At 42.7% G+C, this 27,457-nt stretch overlaps 1 protein-coding gene and 1 pseudogene across 11 annotated transcripts; one reads left to right on the forward strand and one right to left on the reverse strand.

Moving 5' to 3' along the window:
* Positions 1 to 517: 517 nt before the first annotated feature.
* Positions 518 to 14,759, reverse strand: ZKSCAN7 (zinc finger with KRAB and SCAN domains 7). Of its 11 annotated transcripts, none has more exons than XM_041734445.1 (7): positions 14,641 to 14,716; positions 13,879 to 14,199; positions 12,197 to 12,738; positions 8,184 to 8,352; positions 6,628 to 6,719; positions 6,179 to 6,305; positions 518 to 4,333 (listed from the first exon to the last, which is right to left on the reverse strand). In XM_041734445.1, exons 3-7 carry the CDS (start codon positions 12,617 to 12,619, stop codon positions 2,883 to 2,885), a joined length of 2,262 nt encoding a protein of 753 aa, XP_041590379.1. In that variant the 5' UTR covers positions 12,620 to 12,738; positions 13,879 to 14,199; positions 14,641 to 14,716; the 3' UTR covers positions 518 to 2,882. The 11 variants fall into 11 exon arrangements, with proteins under 11 accessions (XP_041590379.1, XP_041590382.1, XP_041590384.1 ...); XM_041734448.1 differs by lacking the exon at positions 14,641 to 14,716 and adding an exon at positions 14,491 to 14,634 and having other exon boundaries at positions 14,118 to 14,199; XM_041734450.1 differs by lacking the exon at positions 14,641 to 14,716 and adding an exon at positions 14,491 to 14,634 and having other exon boundaries at positions 12,197 to 12,412.
* Positions 14,760 to 16,485: 1,726 nt separating this feature from the next.
* LOC121478956 lies at positions 16,486 to 24,729 on the forward strand (annotated as a pseudogene).
* Positions 24,730 to 27,457: the final 2,728 nt, after the last annotated feature.

The following is a 27,457-nucleotide window of genomic DNA, read 5'->3' on the forward strand; positions in this document are numbered from 1 at the left end:
AATTTCCATCTTTATCATGACATCTGAAAACCAAAGAAATTCCAACTCATATTTGGGTAAATGAAGTCAATATCCAATTATTCAGGTCTTACCTTGTTGGTCAAAATGGCGGTAATGCAATGCTTTCCTCTGGGAATTCACAATGTATTTTGAGGACATGTCTCTAAGGTTATTAGAAAGGATCAAAAGATACTTCAGGTGATATATGTACCCCTATGTTTATTGTAGCATTATTTACAATAGCCAAGATATGGAAGCAACCTGTGTTCATTGATAAATGAATGGATAAAGATATGCTATATATATCTTCTTGCTTGGGACAGGGCTGGTAAAGTACACCTTTACCTCTCCCCCATTCTTTATAATGTGTGGTTTCATATAAAGCATTCGGATGCCTTAAAAGCAGGTCTATACCTCATCCTACTTGGTGCTGTGCATACATTAGTGGGAAGATTGCTGTGGTTCCATAAGGAATACCTACATTTTCCTATCCTAAGTCAAATACTTGCACCACTAGTTACTTGGAGCCAGTTTGACATGACATTTCCCCTTTGCACAGCTAGGACAAGTGCTTCCACAAGGTCCTACCAGGCTAGAACATGTCCTGATATTAGGGTCAGGTTATTTTTTTTCCCCATGAAGCAAAAGCTACTTGTGGTTACTCACAATTTGTCCCTAACATCTAGAGGTTTTCCTGAATGTATCCTTTGTGGTACTCCAGGAGGTCAATGCCTTGACAGAAATGTCTCCCAACATAGAATAATACTCAGTAACATTTTAGTACCCATAATCTCTTGACCTTTCTTAATAGATTTAAAAGCTGAATAATTAGGATTAGGGATATAGAGTATAGCTGTGGAATATTTTTTTTTTCTGTCCATAAGAGCTAAGAGAGTAAATGTCCAGCTCCTACTACCTTTACCATCATATTTGACCACTTGAACTATCTCCGGGGTATAAATTCAGTCTGATGTTTAAAAAATAAAGTTGAGTCCTTCATGCCAATGCTTAACAATCCAATAAAAATGATTTCTGGATATATATTACCAAAATTTACACAGAGGGAGAAACCTAAAGAGTATAACCATTGAATAAATCAAAGTGTTGCTAAAGCTACATCTGACCCAATTCCCTCCCACGCAAAAAAGGATCTAGCCACTATTTTTAGCCTTTAATGAGTAATTCCCAAGTTATACAAACTCTTTCAGAAAATAAAAGAGAAATACACTCTCTAAATACATTTTGGAAAGCCAGCAAAACCTTAGTAAATTCAATCTAGTTCTCCACTTAAAAAAAAAAAAAAAAAAATCACCACACACAAATGGATTTTATTCCAGGACTTCTAGGAAATTTCAATTACCTGGTAACTTCTCAAAAAATTATGAATTACAAAAAATAAAGGACGTGACCCATAAAATTATATCAAGATTTAAAAAAAAAACTTAATTAGAACTTGTCAACTGTAAGTATAATGATAATTGCTATAGTGGGTACTATGGGCCAAGTACTGTTCTAAATACCTAACACTTAGGTACTAATTTTATCCTAACAGGCATAGCTTTACTTTACAGATGGAAGAACTAACACACAAGGAAGCTAAATAACTTGCCCAGGGCCATACAACTAGAAAAGTGGTTGGAGCCAAGATTTGAATTAGGGTACTAGGCACAAAGTCAGTGTTCTTAACTACTGTATTATCTTGCTTTTTCTAAAAACAGGAATAGAGGGGTGTCTGGTTGGCTCACTCAGTAAAGCATGTCATTCTCATTCCTGAGGTCATGAGTTCAAGCCCCATATATGCATGGAGCCTACTTAAAAAATAATAAATAAATAAATAAATAAACAAATAAAAACAGGAATAGAAGGAAACTTCCTAAACACAATAGAGTATTAATCAAAAACTAACAATGAAGTACCAGTTGTGAGATGTCTAAGAATACATGTAGAAGATATCAACGAGGACCCTCTCTGTGATATCCTATGATGAGACACCACTTCTGTCTTTAGAAGCCTCTAGTCTAGTCTGACTAGGGTAGGGAAGGGGATTATCAAACCCATTTAAGGATGGTCCAACTGGAGACCAGAGTTTTAAAAATTTATTTATTAAACAACTACTATATGAAAATTATTATCTATGTACTAAGGGAACAGATACCATAACTAACCTGAAAAAGCCTACGACAGGTTGATATGAAAATACACACATACACGTTAAGTTCAGAATAACTGACAAGGTAATTTGATAATAGTTGCACACTGTAGCAACAACTAATTGGAGGGACTGAGATCAAATGAACAGAAGTTTAACAGGAATGAAGAAGCATGTCAAGATGGTCTTTCAGAGATGAGAGGGATCTGGAAGAATCTAAGAAACATTAGCAAAAAGAAAAACAAGTTTTTTTTTAAGGTAGGGAACACAAATGAGGATGGTCTGGATTAGAATGGAAGTGCAAAAACTATATACGGGAGGGCCTCAGCCAAGAAAAAGGAAAGAATCCGTCTTGCAATATGACTTGTGTAAGTGATAAAACAGAGGGGATGGAGGAGAATAAGAAACATAATTTCTGTCCTTGAAAGCACACAATCTGATGATGGGATGCACAACCAGCAATAGGTTAGATTTTTCACTAATTAAAAGATGATGGGCGGGGGGGTAGAGTGGGGCAAAATAATTTAAAAAAACTTCCAGTACATGAAATGTGTAATGTTTACTTCCCTAACAGTGGAAACAATTACACATGAGGATTCCCACCCTCCCACCTTCATGGCTCACTAGAAAGCATGTAAAGATTGGTACATTCAGATGAGCAGTTTTAAGAGATCACAGTATACATCCTTCTTATAAAAAAAGCTTAACTCAAAGTCCCTTGGAAAATTACATCTTAAGAAACTGAGCGAGCCAGACCTGAGTGCTTCTCTCCAGTGTGAGTTCGCTGGTGGTGATTAAAAGTGGAACGCTGACTGAAAGCTTTCCCACACTCAATACATTCATAGGGCTTCTCTCCAGTGTGAACTCTCTGATGCACAATGAGTTGTGAGCTGTCACTGAAGGCTTTCCCACAATCACTACATTTATACGGTTTCTCCCCAGTATGGGTTCTCTGATGTACCATGAGGCTAGAGCTATAACTGAAGACCTTCCCACATGCATTACATTCATACGGCTTCTCACCAGTGTGGATTCTCTGGTGGATAATGAGGTGTGAGTTTTGGTTGAAGGATTTTCCACACTCCTTGCATTTATATGGCTTTTCACCTGTGTGAAGTCTCTGATGTCGAATAAGACATTTACTCAGACTGAATGCCTTACCACACTCATTACATTCAAAAGGTTTTTCTCCAGTATGAATTCGCTCATGGTCAACAAGTTGAGAATTCTGATTAAAAGCTTTCCCACACTCACTACATTTGTATGGTTTTTCTCCAGTGTGGAGGCTCTGATGTCGAATAAGACATTTACTCCGACTGAAGGCCTTGCCACATTCATTACACTCATAAGGTTTCTCCCCAGTGTGGATCCTCTGATGGTCAATAAGATTTCTATTAGAACAGAAAGCTTTCCCACACTCACTACACCTGTGAGGTTTTTTACCAGTGTGAAGTACCTGATGACGGACAAGATTTTTACTCCGAATGAAGGCCTCGCCACACTCACTGCATTCATAAGGTTTCTCCCCAGTATGGGTTCTCTGATGGTCAATCAGTTGGGAACTCTGAGTGAAAGCTTTTGCACATTCATTACATTTATATGGTTTCTCACCATTATGGAGTCTCTGGTGTTGAATAAGATGGGAGCTATGTCGGTAAGTATTTCCACACTCTCTGCACTCATAGGGCTTTTCCCCCGTGTGGGTTCTGAGATGAACGATGAGCTGAGAGGTCTGCCTGAAGGTCTTACCACATTCACTACATGCATAGGGTTTCTCTCCTGTGTGGATTCTCTGATGCCCAATGAGGTGTGACCTCCGACTGAAAGCTTTACCACATTCATCACATTGATATAATTTCTGTCCCTTCAGTACTCTTTGATGTGCTGCAGCACTAGGGGACAGGTGTGGATGCTTCCCACGTTCTTTATATTCATCACATCCACCTTTTGTGGATTTATCTTTGTCCTCACATGTTATTTTGAAGAAAGCATTTTCCAGTCTGCTCCCTTCTTCATCAGAGGGTTGCCCTTCCAGCTTCTCTGAAGTATCTTCACAGGCAGCTCCTGCCTCTGGTTCTCCAGAAACCACTGCACAGAGCCCTCTTGACGTCCCATCAGATGACTCTGGTCCCTTAGAAACTGCCAGCTTCACAGGCAACTCTGAACACCGCATCCTAGTGTCACCTGCGGCCAAAAGAGAAGAAGAAAACAACTTTTACACATTTCTGGTCCTACTGAGGAAACAGAGTCATCAGGAGTCTACGTACCTGAAAAAAACCTTCACATCAGGGGACACATCAGGAGATGACACATTTTGAACAGGAGAAAACTGGGAAATAGCTCAAGTTTCTCTTCATGGACAGAAAGATGAAGAGGGGAAAGACGGTCAGTAGGGGAGGGTGGAAGAAGGGCTGTCAGGACACAGCCCATTAATTGTTCTAGTTAATTATCCAGTTAAAAAGACAACCATAAGGCAAGAGAGCAGACTGTAAAGGTGGTGTGACCTCACAGGAGTCACTTAGTAAAATGATGAACTACATAACGTCCTTTCCAACAAGATGCTGTAAGTTTCCATGGTTCCCAGTAAAAATATTGAGGAGAGAGGAAGGAGTGGCAAATACCTCAAATCAAAGATGACAAACAGTATGGGCAAACACATTTAGGGAAAAAAACGTATCCAAAGAAGTGATTCTCACACGTGAGAAGATTCAGGTGACAAGATTCAGAGAAGACACAGGCTCAGAAATGCTGGGGGAAAGTACTGGAAGGGACAGCAGAGCTCTAAAGGGGGGATCCTCTAGTCTCTGGAGCAATGGACTGGTAGAAGTCATACTACCATATGACTGCATTCCTATAAAAATTAAGAAAGGGATCGATAATTTGAAATATGAATCAAAACATGTCTTTGGTATCTTGATAATGTGGAATCATAGAAAACTGAACAGCTAAATATTTCGTTTAGAATTTGGAAATGGTGGAAGAAGCAAGCGATCAGTCACGTCTAAACACAAAACTGTTGGTTCCTTTTAATCGTATCTTAACCAGGGCAAGCCATCGTGGCATTTCAGCACACAGAAAGTCACAGGTATCACTGCCTGTCTGACTCCTGAGCCCACCACCCTCTGCCATGTTGGCTACTGTCCTAGACCTGCCAACCAGAGAACCTGTCCTGAAAACACTCCCTTCCAGGAAGCTGTCCTTGCTTTGTGTCAAGTAACTGGTCTCAATACCAGTCAGTCAATACCACGACTGACTAGACCAGGGCACGAGGCCCAAGTGTAGCTTCTCTAATATGTTACACCTCAGCCTCTGCTGCGGCCAGGAGCAAAGTTCTGCCCAAACAGAGATGACACTTAGTGGCTGAACCACCCTTAGAGTCCCTCTCTAAGTAAATTCTGAGCTGGAAATAGGGCAAAAGAAAGAAAACTAAAACAAGTAGGAGATCTAAGCTGAAATGAGGCATGGAGAGAAGCCCAGCCATCAGGAGCCATTGCATGCAGAAACTGTGGCAGCGGAAAGTCTAATAATGCAGCAGCTATGAGGGGACAAAAGATTCAGAGTGAAGAAAATGAGTAGCAGTGGGAGGACAAAAGAGATACGCAGGGAGCAACTGCCTGACATTCCCTGGCATAAAAATTATGTGCTGTTGCTGCTGAGGGCCCTGTTCCCCAAAGGATGCTCTAGCTGGTGGGTTTTGTTTGATCAGGGTTTCCATTCCTTCAGCCTTACTGGAAGTAACACAGCTCAGTACTTACAATAATAATGTGGGCGGCTCCCTATTCCTTACAACTACAACTTCTAAATAAACCACCTTAGGCCAATTAATAATGAAGTAAAGACAATGCTGATAACTTAAGGCTAAGCCTCAGATGGCACAGAGAGGCTCATTACACTATCCTCTCCGCTCTGTCTCATGTTGGCAACTTTTCACAATAAAAGTTTAACAAGCAAACAAACAAAAAAGAATGTAGCAAAGAAAATGTAAAGAAAGGAATGCAGACTACACTACTGGGGAACAGAAATCATTACCCAATGAGGCCACGCTGCAATAATTTCCCGGCATGATGCTCCGGTACACGGCTCTCTGACCGACTGCCGGACCTTTCCACTTCCTCTCAGTATAGTCCACAGACAGGAACTCGTACGCTGCAGACACCTGGAATGACAAGCTTCTATCGCTCAGGGATATTATATTCCCAGCCTGAAGACAGACACATCAGGGTATCAAGAGCCCAGGGTGGTGGCCTGGTGGGTAAAGGGTTGATAGGGGGACAGAAGCTGGGATGACATATCTAAAAGGACAAGTCCAGGCCCAGACAGAGTCCATGAACTCAGCAGGCAGGACCTAATTCCAGAGGAAGTCATTAGGCAGGGAAACCGCAGGAGTAGTCTCAGAATTGGCCAGAGCCCTGAAGATGAGCGCTAGCTATGCCCAGGCCACAGACTTGGGAACTCATGGAAGACAGAGTCCAGCTCACCTGGGGCCTGACCATCTGAAGCACAGCTGCTGCTGCTTGGTCTCCTGACTTCCCAGCTGGGGAAAGAGCAGGCACCTGCGAAGCACACGGACCTGAGGGAGGAAAGAGAGCTGTGAGAACAAGCCCTGCCTCGGCTCCAACAGGGTCTGTGTCCCAGTGAGTGGGTTCAAGAGAACCCAGGCAGCTCCACACACTGCCTCTCATCCCTCTTCCATACAGGCGTTATTCTGAGTGTGCTAAATTTTCCATGCAGATGTTATTCTCAGGGTGCAGAGGGTCCCTGGTCAAACAGAAATGGCCATTCCTCCCAGCCCTCCCTCACTTCAAACTCTCTGAAGGAAGCTATACTTCTGCCCACTTTCTCTCCCCGTGGCTTCCCTGGTCTCAGGCCAGCCTGACGTGCCCCTCACATTTCTGGCCCCTCATTACTGATTTTGTTCCCTTCTCATTATGGACATTGCAGGCACTCAGGCCTCACAGCATCCCTTTTTGCTCTGTCACAGATCTCATTGACTCGCAATGCCCTAATGCTGCCTGCCTTCCCAGTTCCTAGCTCTCTTCTAGACCCCTATTACAGGCTTCCAGCTACCTACTGGACATCTTATTTGGGTGTCCCTCATCACCTGAAATTCAGAGTCAAATATGGATATTCTTGCCACTTTCCCTTCCTGAATCCAAATATTGGCCAAACTCTGTAATTTTCAATCCTCTTCATTGTTCCATGGATTCTTTCTCCACAACATGTTTCACGTCTGTCCATTTCTATTCCATTCAGCATTGCTCAAGCAATGATGACCTCACATCTGTTTTGGCACACTACCTTTTTACTGAGGCTCCCAGCCTCTTGTCTCATCATTCAATCCACAGTGGTCCCATGAGTCACATCAATTCTCCCAAAATATTGTTTCTAACACATGAGCCCCTCTCCAGCAAAATTTTCCTAGCTTTAACCACAAAGGCCTGTAGAAGCAGACCCTGCACTTCCCAAAATACTTCCTCCTCATCCACCTTAGTGGGTTCCAAGGAACCCTGAGAGTCTTTGTTTGTATCCTCTGCCCTGGTGCCTACCAGTTCTCCCCACCCCGCTTCAATTTGCTCCCCAATTTTTCACTGTCATGCTACCTCATCCATGAAGTCTCTGCTACCCATAGAGTAGCTAACCAGCCCATAATAATGTTTACAGTGTCCATATTGGACATCATTTTCATGGCATCTGATACCTGGGGACAGATATCGCTCACTGTATCTTACAGTGACGCCTCTTGCAGGTATCAGTGACTCTCTGTGAACCAGATAATAAGCTCTTTGAAAGCAGTGACTGTGTACAATATATCTCTGGTCCCCAAAGTGCCTTATCCATGACATGTGTTTGACAAAAACTTGCTAAATACATGAATGATTAGAGAATAAGCAAAAGGAACAGACAAAGTCACCAGGAACGGAAGACAGAGGGCAGGGCAATGAGGGATTGCAAAAGGGTAGGTCATAGGGAGGAGATAAAGGAAAGGTGACTTGAGGAGAATAAGACTTGAGGCCAGAGCTGGGGAGTTGAGTACCAGAGTGCCCACTGGGGAAGAGATGTGACCCTGGGTCATGAGGAGGCTCCAGGCGGGCTCTAGAGGCTGAACCCTCACTGAAGGGTGAAGTAGGAAGAGATTCTTCTGTTGTACCCAGGGCTGTTGTCTCCTCCAAATGCATTTCCTGTTCCTGTGCAGGAGCTGAATCCTAAAGATAGGAATCACAATTGGATTCAAAAGAGTATCCTTCAAGGTTTGGAACCCAAAACCTCTAAAAAAAAAAAAAAAAAACACCCCCAAAAAGAAGCCAGGGAAAAGAACAGCCAATGTCCTAGCCCCACCAGTATAGCCTACTAGGGAAAAAACAGTCAAAGCAGAATCTATAGCTTGCAATCTTGCTTGCTATCCCTCTGTTGAACCTCTTGGTAGGAACCTGAAGACCAGATTATATAACCATTTCCATTTTGTCAATTCTTTAGACACAAATTTACTTATGGAGAACAATCTAGAAAAAGGAGCCAAGAGAGCATTCTATGCACTCCCTGTGACCTTAGCCTATAGAACAGACCAATCAGAAGTACGTAGGAAATAAATGAAAGGTATACGTACCTATACATGCACATATGATACTACTGAGGCTGAAAGCACAAGAACCCAGAATAGTGGCTGACAAACCTCAAGAGAGCTTTTCTAATTTTTCTCAGTGAATGTGTTTCCTCTTCAGAGAAGCCATTCCTAACTAACCACGCTGACAAAGCAAGGGTAGTCTCGCTCTCAAATTACCTGATTACATATTCTATATGTTTTAACCCTTAAATTATCTATTTATACCTTTATTGTCTATTTCTCTCCCCAGTGAAAATATAAACTTTTCTGAGGGTAAGACCTTTGTCTTGATCACTCACTCCTAGAACAATGCTTGGCCCAATGCTGGTGTTCAGTTAATATTCGCTGATTTTCTCTTGATAATGTTTTACCCTCTTGATACTTACTACTAGGTTTTAGAGTTATCTGCAAATCCAGTTTTCAATATGTACTATCCCTCCAAAATAACATATATAAAAAAGTCAATTAAAATCAGGTAACACCAATCTTCAGAGACCTTGAGAATACCTCAGAGCACAGGCATTTCTAATCCTTGCTTGTTGTCATCAAACCAGCTCCTCACAATCTCATAGTTACTTTTTCACCAGCATTCGGAGCTGAAAACCTAAAATACCATCTAAATGAATCACATTTATTGGCTTATTTGCTTGCACTGGCACATACATAATACAGCATAAAATGAAAGGAAGTTCTTCCCAAACCCTAATGGATTTGCCCCATTGGATTACATCTGCTGAGATGTGAGGAGATTCTCTTCTCTACTGTCTATCTCTCCAGCATAGTCCTAGAACCAGAAGTCTCCCTGGAGTCTCCACTGGACAGTTTCTATAAATGGGAGTTACAGCTCTTAAATACAGCTGCTGTGGGTACTGAAAGATAGACCTTAACTACATCATGATAATACAAACTTGAAATTCACCAACAATTAAATGCTGGTTCAGTTCTGTTCATTACCTAGGACTCAGACTCCTAGGCTTTTTTTTTTTTTTAAAGATTTTATTTATTTATTCATGAGAGACACACACACACACACACACAGAGGCAGAGACACAAGCAGGAGAAGCAGGCTCCATGCAGGGAGCCTGACATGGGACTCAATCCGGGGTCTCCAGGATCACACCCCAGGCTGAAGGTGGTGCTAAACCGCTGAGCCACCAGGGCTGCCTTTCTTTTCTTTGTAGGCAAGAAAACCCCATTCCAATTTTCATTCCTATATGGCATTCCACAGCAAGATAGTAGGGGATAACTAGTGGCATAGAACCTAGGGAGCTGGAAAATTCTGATTCCTATACTTGGTAGGAATCAACAAAAACCGTAATTCAGTTAGAGCTCAGGGACAGAGAGAACATTCACTAATTCTGCCATCTTAGATGAATCAACCTCTCTGCGCTTGTGTCACTTGTCAAATGGAGGTATGATTACTCTGCATATTCTGTAAGCCATATTTCAGCCCTGCTAGAAGCTGAAATAAGATACAGAATATAAAAGCATTTTATACACATTGCATGATTCTGCAGCCCAGCAGGGATTACTCTACAGTCCTTTCCAGCCTCACTCCGGCTGAGCGGAATGACTCTGATCTGCAGTGATACTCCCTAATCTCCGGCAAACTGCCACGTAAAAGATTGTTTATTCATTTAGCCATAAATACATTTTCCATGCCTGTGCTCAGTCCCATCTCATGTCTTCCACATCAGAAAACTTAAGCTCGCAATAATGGCAGAATAAGAAATGGAAGTCCCAAGACCCTACTCCTAAGCAGGAGCCAAGTGTTCAGCTGCTCTGTCAATTATTCGTCACTTTCTTAAGTCTGTGACTTAGTCACCTGTTTCTGAGGCTCCCTGGACAAAAGATTAAGTTTTAATGGAGGGGGCATTCTCTTCAGCTAAAGCAAACAAAGGTGGAAAACAAAGAAATTTTTCTTCCACCCTCCTCAGTAAACGGCACTCAAAACAATTTCTTCAGCTACTTGTTAAACCTAATCGCTCTCTAGACCCTGGTGATGGCTGATTTATTCCTGCATTTACTTTTGTATATGAAGAAATAATGGTTGACAATGGATTTAATGCCAAATAGGCTGGTACTCTTGGAAAAAGGAGTAGCCCTCAGACTCCAATCAACTGGAACTGATTCCCTAGGCATAAATATTTTAACTATGTTTCTTAAGCTATGGATAAAATGATATGCTGGGTACTTGGGAAATGTAATATACTAGTTTTCCCTGGTAAAGCTCAAAGGAGTAAAAGAAGAGGGGACCCTAATCCACTCTGCTTGGTTAATTACAAGAAAGCAATTTTAGACTCATCAGATAGAAATGACTTATCCACGTGTGATGGTCATTTAGCACTAATCTGGGTGTTATGAACGCATTTTGTACAAGTGATCAAAATCCATATTTAGTTTACTCTAAATAAAGATTATCCTAGATCATCTGGATAAGCCTGACTCAATCAGTTATAAAACGTTGAAATCAGAGCTGAAAGTTTCACGAAAAAGTAATTCTGCACGTTGACAGCACCTTCAGCCTGTGCCTGCATTCTGGTTGACCTTTCCTGATGGCCTGCTCTACAGAGCTGCACCACCAGCTCTCATAACCACATAACCCACTCTGTAGTAACAATATAAATATATACACAAATATAAATATATAACATATAATTTCCTACAGGTTTTGCTTCTTTGGCTAATCCCTGACTGATACATCTGGCCATAGAACTAGTTAGCCCTGTGGTCCTAGAAGCCAGATTTCCCCGTTATCATATTGCTGACTTTCCAACTTTTCCTCTAATTTGAATTACCTTGGCTTTAAATTTGAGAAAACTCTATGAAATAGGGTAAACTAAAATTAAGATTAAAGAAAAGAGAGAAAGAGAGAGAGAGACCCCAGTTGAGTTAGAAAAGAAACAAATGATTATGAGGCCCTGAAATGTCCCCTCTTAAAAAGAACCTAAAATGCAGGAAGAGAAATAACAGACTCTGCGAAGTCCGAGGAAGTAATGAGAACTTTCCAAATGAAGGCCCATGTTATCAACATACCCAGAAATCTACTTCTCCCTACCACACTCCGCACTTTTTCTACTCATTCTAACCAGTATGTAGATCTTCTCCCTACCACACTCCACACTTTTTCTACTCATTCTAACCAGTATGTAGATCTTCCATCTGCTGGCGCATGCCGCGCCATGCATTTCAGCAGGTGTAGATCTCCAGGTTGAAGGGAGGCTCATGACACAGTATTTCACAACATGATGCACAGAGCTTGTTTGGGATCTGTATTTTTGTTTATGGCCTGAAGCACAAAACTATTTCCTCTCTACCCATGGAACTGGCTCAGGAATCCTAAGGGCAAACCAGCCTAGAGCCTAGGGAATGGAGAATGACTAGTCTCAGGCTAATCCAAGCACTAGAGAATGGTTCCAGATGGCATTCTAGACTCATCTGCTCACCTCTCTTGGTCCACTGAGGTGTCTCTGAAAATCCTCCACCACAGCCACAGCCTCTTCACCACTTTCAGGGTGATGTAGCTGCACCCAGGTCCGTAACTCTCCAGGTAGGATGCTCAGGAACTGCTCCAGCACGAGCAGCTCCAGGATCTGTTCCTTGGTGTGTACCTCTGGCATCAGCCACCAGCGGCAAAGCTCCCGGAGCCGGCTCAGTGCCTCCTGTGGCCCAGACATCTCATGGTAACATAACTGTCTAAAGTGCAGCCGGAAAATTTCACAGACAGGTGGGTGGTTCTTTTGGAGACTACAGCCCTGACCCCAGGTCTGGCTCCCTGGCTCTTGCTTCATGGTCTGGCGCCCCTCCTGTTTCTGGAAAACAGCACCCCTAGGGATGAGGCCTAAAGTTCCCTTGCCTTGGGTGGCCATTGGGACCTCAAAGGGAAACTTGTTTCAGCTGCAGTTTGTCCAATTAAAATGATGCTTTGTACTTCAGGTCTCAGGAACTGTTTTCAGAGTTGGGGGCACAGGGCGATGGGGGGTGTCACCTACAGAAATATCAAGACAGAAATTAGAATCCCAGAGTGTGGAGTCCTAGACTAATGACTGACCATCCACAGTTAAAAACCAAAGCTCCAGTAATGGCTGGGTGGCTCAGTCAGTTAAGCATCTGACTCTTGGTTTCCACTCAGATCATGATGTCAGGGTCATGAGTTGAGCCCCACGTGGGGCTTGGCAATTAGCATAGTCTGCTTAGGATCGTTTATCTCTCCCACTGCCCCTCCCCCTACTCACATGTGTGCACACCCTTGCTGTTTCTCGAAGAAATAAATCTTTTAAAAAACCCAAAATAAAAAAAAAAAAAAAAAAAAAAGCTCCAGGGGGAAAAAATGAGGCACAATCAGGGCAGTCTCTAAGCATCTCTCTAAGGGATGTCCCTCCTTAAACCTTCAGTGTCTTCCATAACCCAAAATGATAAAACCTAAATGTCTATACCTAGCATTCATGGCCCTTTACCACTTGGCCTTGGGCTCTGTTCTAGACACATACCTTACCAGTCTCCCCAGGTACCCAGGCCAGAGAGGCTGCAATGATCTCCAAATGAGCAATATGCAAGATGATCCAAAGGGTATATAAGAACACATGAAATTGTTACTTAACTCATATTTAGTTTATGTTTTATAAAGGGTATTGAAATTTGGTAAACAGTACCTATATTTAATTTACAAGTACACCTATGATGGAAGTTAATGCTGAAAGCTCTTCTACTCTTCTCCATTGTGACAGAGATGCACAACCGAGTCTGGGACTAAAGCTCTGGAGACACAGCTGAAAGCCACTCATACTCTAGCCCTGTTTGGATATTTCTTTTTCAATTTTTGACAAGCTTCTACTCACCTGTCAAGACCCAAAACGAATACCATTTTCTCCTGAATGTTTGCTTTCCCTGATTGCCCCATGTAGGAAGAAAGCTGGTATCCTCCCTCTCTGTACTTCTCACTAAAACATCGTTGTTTTAACTAGTTTATGCAGAACGTACCACTCACACCCTCGTGGTAGACAGCCGCTGAAGGAAAGGAACCCAATGGAGTAAATGCCAGACCTTTTTCTACTCAACCACCTCCCACAGAAAACCTTCCTGATCTCTCCCGCTCCCTGCAGTTATTGCCTCAGGGAGCCCACAGTACCTTTTCCATCCAAACTCTACTAGAACAGTTCTCACACTAGAACAGTGGTTCACACTGCATCTCCATTTCGTAGAAGGACTCAAGGTGCAGGCCCGATTCCCCATCTTTTTTTGTAAGTGCGTGTACAGGGCACACAGAGGTACACATTCGGTAAACGAATGACTGTGGTTCATTTGGCTGACACCGAAGTGGGAGAAAACTTTCTTCCAGTTCACATACTGAACTCTGAGCATCAGCACCTTAGCGGTAGCTGGGGCATCTATGCTAGTCGCCGTGCATTTCAGTAACCTTGGTAAGCTACTTCTCTCTAGGTTTCAACTTCTGTAAAACAGAACAAAACAAAACAAAACTTTAAAATGACTGTTCATCGTGCGCTGAGATCCCACACCTGTAGAAAGTTTGATCATCTTCCTACTTCCTAACAGTTCTGAATGCTCAGCGGCTAATCTCATCACCTGCACTTTCGGGTCTCCGAGGGACACTTCACACGTTTGAAATTTCTGACCCTCTGTCTGACCCCCTTCTGAGGCTTCGTATTGTCTCTCAGGGCAAGGTGGGGAAAAAATCCGTCTACACTTTGCGTTAAACCAGGGCTTCTGCGGCGCCTCTCACCTGGCCACGTGTGCCTTCTCCCCGCTGTACCGGCAGGTGCAGGCTCCCGGCCAGGCACCGGGGCCGGGCACGCGACGGAGAGGCGGCTGTGGAGCGTCCCCGGGCGGCCCCGGCCCGGCGGCCCCTCCCTCCCACCCCCGGCCCGCTCACCGGGGTACAGTCGCCTCGCGCCCTGGGCGCGGAACGCAGTCGGAGCCCGCAGACGCCAGCACAATGGCTGGGCCGGAAGCGCGAGCCGGGCCGGAAGCGCGAGCAGGGCCCACTTCCGGCCCCTCCAGGATCCCGGAAGTCTCTGCGGCGAAGGGCGGTGCGCGCTTCCCTGCGGGCGCCGGGACCGCCGCCTCCACCCCGCCCCCGCCCGGCTCCCGGCGGGCGCCGCGCAGTAGCAGGGGGCGGAGTCCGCCGTGAGCTCGCCCGCTGCGCACGTGCCTCTCCGGGCCTCCCCGCCGGCGCCGCCCCGGCGCCCCCGACCCCGCCGCTGCCCGCGCCCCCGGCCCCGCCGCTGCCCGCGCCCCCGGCCCTGCCGCTGCCGCGTCTGGTGACCTTGAGTTACACGCCCAACTCCAGAGACCGTTCCCGTCATCTGAAAAGTGCTTCACAGGCTATGATCGCTGGCGGGGCCAACCTACAGACAAGACCCTACACAGCAAGGGCCTGGGAAATCCTGAGGCTTCCCTGGTTGTACTGTATGTGGTGCCAGGGCGTTTTCACCGACCAGAGTAAGCAAGGGGCATCGCCATCGTACTAATGAAGACACAGCCCGGGGACTGATACTTTGGCCAATGGATGTGGTTATTGTTCCTAGAGTTAAGCACTGGACATCTGGCCAAGGAAAGGCCCCGATGGAGTGCCGAGGTGCAGATAAAAACTGCAAAAGTATGCGGACAACATAATCTAAACGCACTGGTCTAGTATCTGGGTGGCAGGAGTCACCCAGGTGCTCTTCACCTGGAAGAATGGTTTGCACACAGAAGCACTTCTTGGAGTTAGACGTGGGGGGCCTCAGGGACCCTCTCAGTCCTGCTGCCTGGAAGCCCATGTCAGGCGTGGAGACCAACGAGACCAGCAGGCCTCCGAGCTTCCTGAACAGAACTGGAAGTTGCTGCAAGGCCCAAAGACCACGAGGGCATTGCTCCCGGCGCATCTCTAGTTCACGAATCTTCCCAAGCCCCTGCTGGTGGTGCGGCAGCTGGGCGGGGGTGGGCTGTGTTGCTGTGTGTGCCCCGTTCCCCCTGCAGTGGGGAGCTGCTGTCTGGGGCTGCCTCCGCCCGTTGTTGGTGCTTGTATTGACCTTCATTAGTGACTTAGGTGAGACCAGCCCAGAGAGCGGTGGGGACCTTCCGCTGATCTCAGTGCATCAGCGACCCTGCTGGGTTGGAACGCTGGCGTCCGCCTCCACACCTAGTACCCTCCCGACTTGCCACGCTTCCTTCCCGGGGCTTCTACCCTAGGAGTTTTAGGAGAGCAGGTACCATACCCCCTGTACTCCGTTTGGCGAAATCCCCGCTCTGGGCCTGTCGTTGGGACCCCAACCCTCTCACCCGGTCTCCAGCTCTGCCTCTGGCCCTTCCTGCTGCAAATTTGCAAACTGGAAAGAGCATTTCTAGGCCGTCCGACGCACAAGTCCCAGCCACCATAGTTGTGAGCGAGGACTCACGGACTGCACGAAGGATCCTTAGACTCGTTAGTCTAGCCACCATCTTATTTTACAGGTGGGGGAATGGGGCCACAGGACGATAGAAGCCAAGATCTGCCTTTCATTCCAGAGACCTCTTTCTGAGCCAATTTCCATGACTTTGATTCTCTGGAAGCACCATTTTGGTCTTGGAAAGAATAAACTTGACACTGTTGGTTGTAATCTTTCAGTTTCTGGGTTTGTTGGATCTCAGATTTGAAATCCAAGTTCTTCTAAAAGCACCTCAAACATAGACTAGATTTCTTTCCAGCCTTGTAAGTATGACAGACCTGAGCTCTCTACTTAACTGCATAGAATTTGTTATCTTGGACAAGTTATGTATCCAGTGAGTCTTAAGTCTCTTCATTTGTGAAATGGAAAACAAACAAACAAACAAAAAACCATGCCTGTAGAACCTCCCAGTTGGGAAGATTAAGTGAGGTAAGTCGTGAGCTTTGACATGTCCTAATAAGCACTATGTAAACATAAGGAAGACAACTAAGTAGAAACTTTGGATTTTAGAAGGGAGATAAGAGAGTAAGAGTAGACCTTGAAAATGTCAAGGCAGATGTGGGTGACTGGCAAAATGCAGTATTTTATACCCAACATGAAATTCAGAGAGCCAAGGGAGGGATTGATTTTGAAAGAGATCATAGCCTCAAAGGGAATAGCATTGAATTGAGCCTTGAAGTAGGACTTGGACAGGTTTTGGGGAAGAGAGGACAATATGGTCAAATATCAAGATATATGTATTTTTGGGAAGGGGTAATCATTTCAGTTCAAGTTATTTCCTTTTGTAAACTGTAGGAAATAAAAAACAGTGATGTGATTTCTAGTTTTGATGTATAAAATCTCTGTGCCCCCAAACCACCATACCTCCTGATGATCCTGTTGTGACACCACTTTAGAGAACAGGTGATACTTAACATTCCTTATTGCTACTTAAAAAATGGAAAGAGAGCCAGGAAGAAGCTGAACCCTGATATTCTAGGGAATTTGTAAATTCCCTCCACATCTGAGGCCTCTAGGATGCCTCCATCTGACTTTGTAGCTCTTTCATAGCTAAGCATACATCTTTTCTAAGAGTAGCTAGTGCATTACTCTATACCCCAATAACACCAATGTTCTACACACTAGTGTTTCTACAGATTAAGCATGCAGAATTCCCTAAGTGAGTAGATGTTTCCTCCTTAGAGGAGACATTATGGAAGGGCCACGCTGTTTCTCCCCCATTTAGAGGTGGACAGGAGTATATTTTCCTCCTCTCTTTCATAGTAGGGCCTGAAACAATACTGTCCTTAGGGGTTTCTCACCTGTGATGAGTTAAGCCTGCACCAATTCTCTGTCATTTCTAGTTCCTTCCACTCTCCAGAAATGGATAGAGCCTGAAGGAAGGTTCTCAGTGAAGAAATCTGATACCTCTCTAAGAACTTTTTAGGGTTAGAAGGGGCTTGTTCTCCAGTCATTTCCAGTCATAGGGATGCACAATAAAGTTTGGAGAGTAAAGCTCTAGTAGAAATTTCTCAATTTCAAAATGTCAGTTATATTTTGGAATTTGGCTTATGTTTTGCTCTTTGCTTCTAAGACTAAAATAAAATAAATGTTGTAGATATTCTCTCTCTAGAAGAGAAACAAGTTTGGATTTTTCTAGACCGCTTTTCAGAATTTTGTTTCATCTCATTAATACTGATCACATACTTGAGTTCCAAGCAATTTCACACTGCTGTGATGTCTTCTAATTACAAAACTCATAGCAGATGCTAACCACTAAACATCTCTGGAAACACTGTCTGAAAAATGAACTTATAGCTGGCTTCCCCACCTATGTCTTTGGATTTTTTTCCTCTAGTCTACATTACTTCAAGCAATTTCTGAAATGTCAGCTTCATTGAAGTCAAGCTATTATTACATATACATATCTATTATATCCCAATAGATTGATGCAGAAGCAGATATAAGATTCTTGCCATCTTCTATTAAACAGTCTTTAGTCAACTAATCCAGCAGTTACCACTTTAGTTTACTTAAGTCCAAAATCTCTGTTAAGTGCACCTAGAGCACAGTAAATTCAGTCCAATCTAAAATATAGGGTTCTCATATAACCCCAGGCAGATAATACCCACTTAGGAAAGATGTATATTCTTAAATCTCTAATCGTTCTCTCATAGGACTCTGCTGAAGGCAATAAGAAGAGCAAATACCAAAATTCTGAGTCTTTCCTGTAATTTCCTCTAATGTTATAGCTTTAGTCAGCATGTGGTCTGCAGTGCAGTGGACTACACATGACTGAATGAATGCTTTTCCACTGTATAAGCAGGGTCACCAGCAGTGTTCTACTATAATGGGGTTTCTCAATCCTAATCTTTTTGAATCAGATAACTCTTTGTTGTAGGGAGCTGTCTTAGCCATGTAGGATTTTAGTAGAATTCCTGGCCTCTACCCATTTAGATGTCAGTAGCATCCCATCCAGTTGTGACAATAAAAAATGTCTACAGATGTCCTCTGGGGAATACTACAAGTTCCAAATTCTGTATCAATGAATAATGCTTTGAGCAGTAATGGAAACCTCAAAAACAGCAGCTTTAGCAAATTAGTATATTTTTCTCAATACCAAGAGCATTGCATCTACATTGCAAGTAGGACTGAAGGGAAAGGTCAAATTATCTCCCCAGAAGGCTTTTAAAAAGTTTTGTGATAAAAGTCAACTTCAGGGACCCCTGGATAGCTCAGCGGTTGAGTGTCACCTTTGGCTCAGGGCATGATCCCAGTTCCAGAGATCGAGACCCACATCAGGCTCCCTGCAGGGAGCCTGCTTCTCCCTCTGCCTAGGTCTCTGCCTCTATCTGTGTCTCTCGTGAATAAATAAATAAAATCTTTTTTTTTTTTTTTTTACAAAAAGACAATTTCACCCAAAACTTTCTCTTACATATTAGAACTAAATATATGGCCACCCTTAGTTCTCTTAGAAGGCTGAATATTTTCAGTTTCTTGCCTCTACATCAGCAGCTCTGTCCAATAAAATGTACTATGATGATGGAAAATTTCTATATTTGTTCTAAGAATATGATAGCCACCAACCATTTGTGGTAACTGAACATTTGAAATGTAGCTAGGTAGTATGACTGAGGAAATTAATTTCAAATTTTCTTTGATTTAAATTACTTTAAATAGGTGTATATGGCTAGTGGCTACCCTATTGGACAGCTACAACTCAAAGTAATCAAGAAGAAAAGGATGAGCAAGTAAAGGATGAATAGGTAAGAAAAGTAAGCCAACCTAGAATATCTGCCCCAGGGCTACTCTTACTTTCTTGAGCATCCCCTCAACCTAGACATCAGTGATAACATACTCTCAGTTCACCTTCTTTGACACACCCTGCCTAGTATATAGCATCAAACAATTACTGGGCTCTCAATATGGACCAAACTCTTCCTTCATCCACTCCATAAATGTCAGTGTTCCCTGGAGTTTTCCTGACCCTCTTTTCATGTCACTTTTCACGCTTTCCTTCTTTGAATTAGCTCATTGTTTCACCCACCTCCCACAAACTGATGACTTCCAAATCTAAATATCTACTACAGTGAACTCCAATTTCATACATCTGTCTCCCTACTTGTTTCTACCTAGATGTCTCATGGCATCTCAAACTCATCCTATCTTGAGTGATTACCAATAGCACAAATATTTCTTTTGCACCATGCCGGTCAGTGGGTTAGATGTGAGGAATAAAGATACAAATAGTCTAGACTTGAGTCCTTTTGATGCTTATAGGTTAGCAGGCATAATAGGTAGGTTTTCTCTACTGAACTGGCTTCTACTCTTCATTTGGTTCTGTTCATTCTCACCCAAGTGCAGAGTTTTTTCCCATTTCACAATGTCATTCTTCTAAATTAGTGGTTTTCAAACTCATTAGTCTTAGAAATCTTTGACACTCTGAAAATGTTCAGGACCCTAAAGAGCTGTGTTTGTGTGGTTTTATTTAGAAGTAAAAGTGAGACACTTAAAAATATTTATTCATTTATTTAGTGATTATATAAACCTATCACATGTTAATATTTACATTACTTACAACATATTTTTATGAAAAATAACTACGTTCTAAAACAAAATAGAAGAATGGCATTGTTATACATTTTTCTAACTCTTTAAAGACTGATTTAATAGAGGATATCTGGGTTTTCATATATGTTCCTACATTCAGTCTGTTGGACTATGACAGATATGTATATATCTTCTGCACACTCCACTGTATACTCAAAATGAGAGTAAAGGAGGTATATGTTGGCAAATCGAACTCCAATAAAAGATATACAAAAAAAAAAAAAAAAAAAAACAATAAAAGATATACAAAAAAAAGAGAGTAAAGGAGGAGAGTGACATTATTATTGTTGTTGTTGTTATCATTGTTATAAAGATAATTTGGACTTTGTGGACCTCTTGAAGGTGTCCTAGGAATCCCAGGGATCCCCAGACCATACTCTGAGAAGTGCTTGTTCTTTAGACCACCAGGACCATTGTCTTGTCTTAGGATGCTTACAAATGACCTATGTGAAAAGGTGGTTTGGATAGGCTGTGCATGCCTCAGGTCATAGATCATGTCTCTCCTACTGTTTGAATAAGGTTAATCTGTAGGCAGCTGTCGAAAAAAGACCCTTGACAGATGGCTCCTGGCCACAGCAGTGGGGACTTGAATTTCGAGGGAGTGGTCTTGAGTCACTGGTAACAATGATATATGCACAATTAGAAGCTAGTACACTCCACATATGTGCTTCCCTCCTCTCCTTATGGTCTCTCCAGTTCCAGAAGGCCACATCAAACTCCTCCTGCTTTATGCTTCTTCATTTCACTTGTGACCCTATGTTTCTTCCCTGTCCCAGTCCTAAAATCATTTTATATTACCCCCCCCTTTTTAAAAATATGACATGTATGGAAAACCATTAACCTTTGCTCTTTGACTGGGTTTTGTTAATCAACATCTTGATTTTCAAGACTACCATCTCTGATGTGCAGTTTCAAGTATCTTATTCAGATGTCAAAACTAAATTTCATTTCATTCTCTTTGCATCCCTGTTGTAACAATTCTAAATTCTCCCCGAATTGCCTCTGACTGCCAAGGGGAGAGATATATACGTGGTAAAATGGGGGGTGTGGTATAAAAATCATGTCAACTGACATCAAGTGAGGGGATCCCTGAGTGGCTCAGTGTTTAGCACCTGCCTTCAGCCCAGGGTGTGATCCTGGAGTCCCGGGATTGAGTACCGCATCAGGCTCCATGCATGGAGCCTGCTTCTCCCTCTGCCTGTGTCTCTGCCTTTCTCTCTGTGTGTCTCTTATGAATAAATAAATAAAATCTTTAAAAAAAATTGACATCAAGTGATTATCTTACCAGACAGGGAGTTGCAAACCTCACCTCCCTGTCCTCATAAACAGGTTTCTCTTGGATTCCCCAGTCTAATAAACAGCCTTACTGTTGAACAGTGGCAATGATGAGAATGGAAGTTAAATCCTCAATCATTCATTCATATTCTCATTTAGCATGAGAGCACTTACTATATGTTGGAGAGAGTGGTGGTGAGAAAAATGCAGGCTTTGTTCTTTTATAACTTACCTTTTAGTGAAAGGCACAAACACTAATCTAAGTTATTAAAAATGCTTCGAAAAGAATGAACAGATTATGAGATTGAGGATGTGATGGCGTTGTTGGAGTGTTCTCTAGTATACTCTACAGCTTCCTGTAGTCCCTGGAATGTTGCTTGGTACCCGTGGTCATGTGTGGAATGAAAGAACAAAAAAGACAGATTACTTCATGTAAGCAAGGCTTAGTGCACGGATCTCTTAGGCTAAAGTTTTTTTCCCTTCTTCACTTCTTCACCTCTGCAAAAGCTTTTTCTTTTCTGACTTCCCATCCATAGAAACCTCCAGGTGTCTTGAATGGACTTCCAAACTTAAAGGTATACATGATTTTCAAAACTATAGAAAGGAAAGGGTTTATGACTCTGGAGTGTGGAACAATACTCCCAAGTCCAGGAGTGGTGAAAAGGTAAGACCTTGTTGACTTTTGGGAACTAATCTACCACTGTCCATGTGGGATTTTTGAAAATATGTAGCCAAAGGTCACTCACTGAAGATTCCTGATGGTTTCCATGTAGGTGGAATAAGAGGGGAATCTAGATGCTCTGGATAGGTGGAAGAAGAGGAGGTTTGGTGTTAAACCCTCTTTCTGGGAAAATTTCTCTAGTTCCAAGGTCATGAGAAAAATTACCACCTCAATCTGATGCTGGCACTTAAGGAATAAGTTAGATCTTTCCATCATGCTCTCTGATCCATAGCACCTTTGTGCACAAATGGCAGTGTTCAGACTATATGACAATGTCACCAACTCTGAAATGATTCTAGTAAACAAGGACAGTCAACAAGGCTATCCAGCCTACAGTGACAGGGTACAAGCTGGACTTGGAGGTTGCCAGGAATGTAGCACTGATGTTATATCCCCAGAGTGCTTTCTTCCTGAGGGGGAACCGTGATGCATCTTTGGGGGACCATTTCTCAGCTCTGTAGCTCCTAACTGTAATAGTTCCTAATTGTGCGGTCTGGAGCATGTGGGTTTATCTATCTGAGCCTCAGTTACTTCTATCTATAAAACGGTGGTAGCTATCTCTAGGTGGCTCTGAGGGAAAAAAATGGCATAACAGCCCTAAGAAACTCAACACAATGCAAGGTGCATAATTAGATTATATGGCGGATCTCTTCACTTTCCCTTGTATCTTCAGGGAGATGAATTCCATGCTAACTTTCCCCAGGTATTAGGATGAATGTAGAAACCATGACACCTTAGCTCAGGAACAAGCTGATAAAATCTTGGAGCTCGAAGACCAGAGAGCCCCGAAGATCTCCCAGCTTCCTAGAGAGGGAGAGCAATGTTATTAATAGGCTGTCATGATGATATGTATGAGTGGTGGTTGGGCTGCCACTAAATCTGGAGAAGTTGGCCTGGTGGTGGTTCGGGGGTCTGGGGCATTGTTGTGGTGGCTTGGGGGTGAATGGTTCAAGCCCAACTGAGAAAGCTGCAGAGGGAGGGTCAGGTAAGAGCTCAGAGTGAGGGGGAGAGGGAGGAAGATCTGCTCCTTCTGGAACACATTTGCAGCTGATCATTTGGGGTGGGGGAATGGCCAGGTTGGTCAATTAGACATTAATTGGTATCTACCAGGCCTATTGGAAGAGAATGTCTATTAAGACCAAATCCTGGAAGAGGGTATCCTCCTCCATCAACGGGCTAGCCAGGGCCAATGGGAGAAGTGAATTTTGTCCCAAGCAGCCAAAGCCAGAGAACCGAGATGAATCAGAACTCTTCACTGTTCCTGATGGTTGGAAGGAAACGGCTTTTTCTAAAGAGTATGTTGGTAAATTGAACACCAATAAAAATTAATTTATTTAAAAAAAAAGGACAATCCCAGAGGACTCTTGGAAGAGAGCAGTTTTGCAACTTTGTTCCCAAAATATAGAGGCTTACTTGGAAGAGTGCTGGCCTTTGGTACAGAAAGCCTTGAATGAACATCACATTAATGCAACCCTGGACCTGATCGAGGGCAGTATGACTGTTTGTACAACAAAGAAGACTTTCAATCCATATATCATCATTAGGGCCAGAGACCTAATAAAACTTTTGGTAAAAAGTGTTTCATTTGAACAGGCAGTACGAATTCTTCAGGATGATGTTGCATGTTACATCATGAAAATAGGTTCTTTAGTAAGAAATAAAGAACGATTTGTAAAAAGAAGACAATGTCTCATTGGTCCCAAAGGATCTAGATTAAAGGCTTTGGAACCCTTAACAAACTGTTATATTATGGTTCAGGGAAACACGGTTTCAGTCATTGGACCTTTTAGTGGCTTAAAAGAGGTTGGAAAAGTAGTCCTAGATACTATGAAGAATATTCATCCAATTTATAACATTAAAACCTTAATGACTAAACGAGAGTTGGCAAAAGATTCTGAATTAAGATCACAAAGTTGGGAAAGATTCTTGCCACAGTTCAAACACAAAAATGTGAATAAACGCAAGGAACTAAAGAAGAAAACTGTCAAGAAAGAGTACACACCATTCCCACCACCACAGCCAGAGAGTCAAATTGATAAAGAATTGGCTAGTGGTGAATATTTTCTGAAGGCAAGTCAAAAGTAGCGTCAGAAAATGGAAGTCATAAAGGCTAAACAAGCAGAAGCTCTCAGTAAGAAAAAAGAGGAAAGAAACAAAGCTTTTATTCCACCTAAGGAAAAACCAGTTGTGAAACCAAAGGAAGCTTCTACTGAAAATAAAATTGATGTGGCTGCCATCAAGGAAAAGATTAAGGAAGCAAAGAATAAGAAACTGGGAGCTCTTTCAGCTGAAGAAGTTAAGCCTAAAATGGAAACAGATGAAAAAAAGAAGAAAAAGTAACATTAAAAAAAAAAGTCCCTGAACGAGAACTCATTAAGCTATCTCCTTTTGTAAAGGATTTTGAAATACTAGGCCTATGTGAGAAGGAATGCTCTGATTACATTTTCTGAGTTTGTGTCATTCTTCAAAATTGTGTTTATATAAATAGCTGTTCTTTATTAAAAAAAAAAAAAAGACCAAATCCCTGGTCTTTTTTTTTTTTTAAAGATTTATTTGTTTATTTATGACAGACATAGAGAGAGAGAGAGAGGCAGAGACACAGGAGGAGGGAGAAGCTGGGAGCCTGATGTGGGACTCGATCCCGGGACTCCAGAATCACGCCCTGGGCCAAAAGCAGGCCCTAAACCGCTGAGCCACCCAAGGCAAATCCCTGGTCTTGATCACAAAAATATAGCCTACCCTCGGAGGAAAAGCAGTGAACATTTTGGATTATCCCTAGGGAAGATGGTCTCCAATTGCAATGATACCATAAGGAAAATAACTCAAAGTGTTGGGTCCATTGATGACTTTTTTTTAGCTGCTTTGTAAGTTCGCAGACAGAGGTATCCCTTGTTGGAGTCAAGAGAGAAAACAAAGGAAAATGAAGTTTGGAGTTTGTAGAAGTGCTTAAAGCCAACCTGCTCCAATCTGGGGGGCATGCAGAACTGCTGCTGCTGCTGCTGATGCTGAATTTAGTGCAAGTGACAAGGATAGGATGCTGACTTATGTTGCCTGTCTATTGCAGTGATCAGCATAGCTGCCTTAGAGATACTGTGGAAAGGGGACCAGCCACCACCTACTCTCCGATAGGAACATCATGTACATTGGTCGAGGACAAGAGTTCTGTCTAATAGCCCACTGTCCAGCCCCAGGGTTGCCATTTCTCAGGAAGAATGGGAAGTGAACCGGGGTCAGCAGCACCCTCACTGCCATGGCCTACCCTTTGGGTGGGCATTGGTTCCTCCAGAGAATTTGATTTGGCAGTTACTGCATTTCTTTTACATCATTTTCTTTGCTACCCAAATAGTACTTATTCATTGTAGAAATATAAGAAAATGTAAATAAAATAAGAAATTAAAAAGATAATCTGCCAATCTTTTCGTCTACTTCTTATAGTTTTTTTTTCTCTTAATGTGGGGCTATCCTCAATGTGGGGCTATCCTCAATGTGGGGCTTGAACTATCCTCAGTGTGGGGCTTGAACTCATGACCCCTGAGATTAAGAGTCACATGCTCTACCAACTGAGCGGGCTAGGTACCCTTCTTTCTTATGTTTTTGTTGTTGTTATTGTTGTTGTTAATGCATAGACAGAAACACACAATTTTTTTTTCCTTACAAAACCAATGGTAGCAAAAAAAAAAAAAAAAAAAAAAAACAATGGTAGAGAAAATAGAGCTGTGCAAGTGAATTTAGGTCAGATTTTCCAACCCCTTGATTGTATAGTAGCCCCTGTTACAGGGAGAGAATTCAGCCTGGCGTGTTATCCAATGCCATCCAGTGAACCCCGCCCTGCACAGATCACAGATCTTGTCATTCTGTGTGACAGAAAAAGGCTGGCAGGCAGTTTTAGCTGTAGAAGGCGATTGGCTATGTATAGCAGTTTATTTCTTTTAAGATGTTATGTATTTATTCATGAGAGACACAGAGAGAGAGGCAGAGACACAGGCAGAGGGAGAAGCAGGCTCCTGGCAGGGAGCCCAACACGGGACCTGATCCCAGGACCCCGGACCCCGGGATCACAACCTGAGCCAAAGGCAGACGCTCAACCATTGAGCCACCCAGGCGCCCCAGGACTTTATTTTTTTAGGGCCAAGCAGCTATGTTTCTTGGAATAACGCTATATCTAATCCTGATGCTATGAAACTTCCAGTCATCCTTCTATCTTGTACATATTTAATCCCTTTGAATAGATTGTCTAAATCCTCAGAAATATACTAAAAGGAGCACCTGGGTAGCTCAGTGGCTGAGTGTCTGCCTTTGGCTCAGGTCTTGATCCTGGGACCCTGGGATCGAGTCCCGCATCAGGCTCCCCACGGGGAAACTGCTTCTCCCTCTGCCTGTATCTGCCTCTCTCTGTGTGTCTCTCATGAATAAATAAATAAAATCTTTTTTAAAAAAAGAAAAATACTAAAAAAAGAAAAAAAATACTAAAAGATTTTTTGGTTTTGGGGGGAAATGAAGAAATATTTAATCCCTTTTGTAAAAGTAATATGTGTTAATTTTTTTAAAATTCAGAAACATAGATTGTAAAGCTCCCATTAACCTAAATTTGGGTTAAAACGCTTTTTTGTACAACAATAAAAAATAAAAAAATAAAAAGTTTTTTTTGTTGTTTTGATGTTTGCTTGATATCTTTCTAAGGGAGCCACGTTGGTGTCCTCCTCTGATTATTTATTTCTGTTTGTAGATATATCAGTATTTTCCTTATATATACATATTTTTTATTAGTTTCAGAGATAGAATTTAGTGATTCTAATTAAGGAGTGTGCCCTCCTTAATGCCCATCACCCAATTATCCCTTCCATCTACCCACTTCCCCTCCAGCAACCCTCAGTTTGTTTTCTTGAGTTCAGCATCTCTTTTGGTTTGCCTCTCTCTCAATTTTCATCTGTTTTATGCCTTATATGTTTTTTTCTTTTTTCTTTATTTTTTAAAAAAGATTGTATTTATTTATTCATGAGAGACACAGAGATAGAGAGAGAGAGGCAGAGACACAGGAAAAGGGAGAAGCAGGCTCCATATAACGAGTCCGACGTGGGACTTGATCCGGGACTCCAGGATCATGCCCTGGGCCGAAGGCAGTGTTTTATGCCTTATATATTTTAAAGCTGTGCTGGTAGGTTCAGAGGTGCTTGTAAATTTATGACAATCATTCA

Source organism: Vulpes lagopus, chromosome 19 (genome assembly GCF_018345385.1).
Source record: "Vulpes lagopus strain Blue_001 chromosome 19, ASM1834538v1, whole genome shotgun sequence".
In the NCBI taxonomy this organism is placed as follows: domain Eukaryota; kingdom Metazoa; phylum Chordata; class Mammalia; order Carnivora; family Canidae; genus Vulpes; species Vulpes lagopus.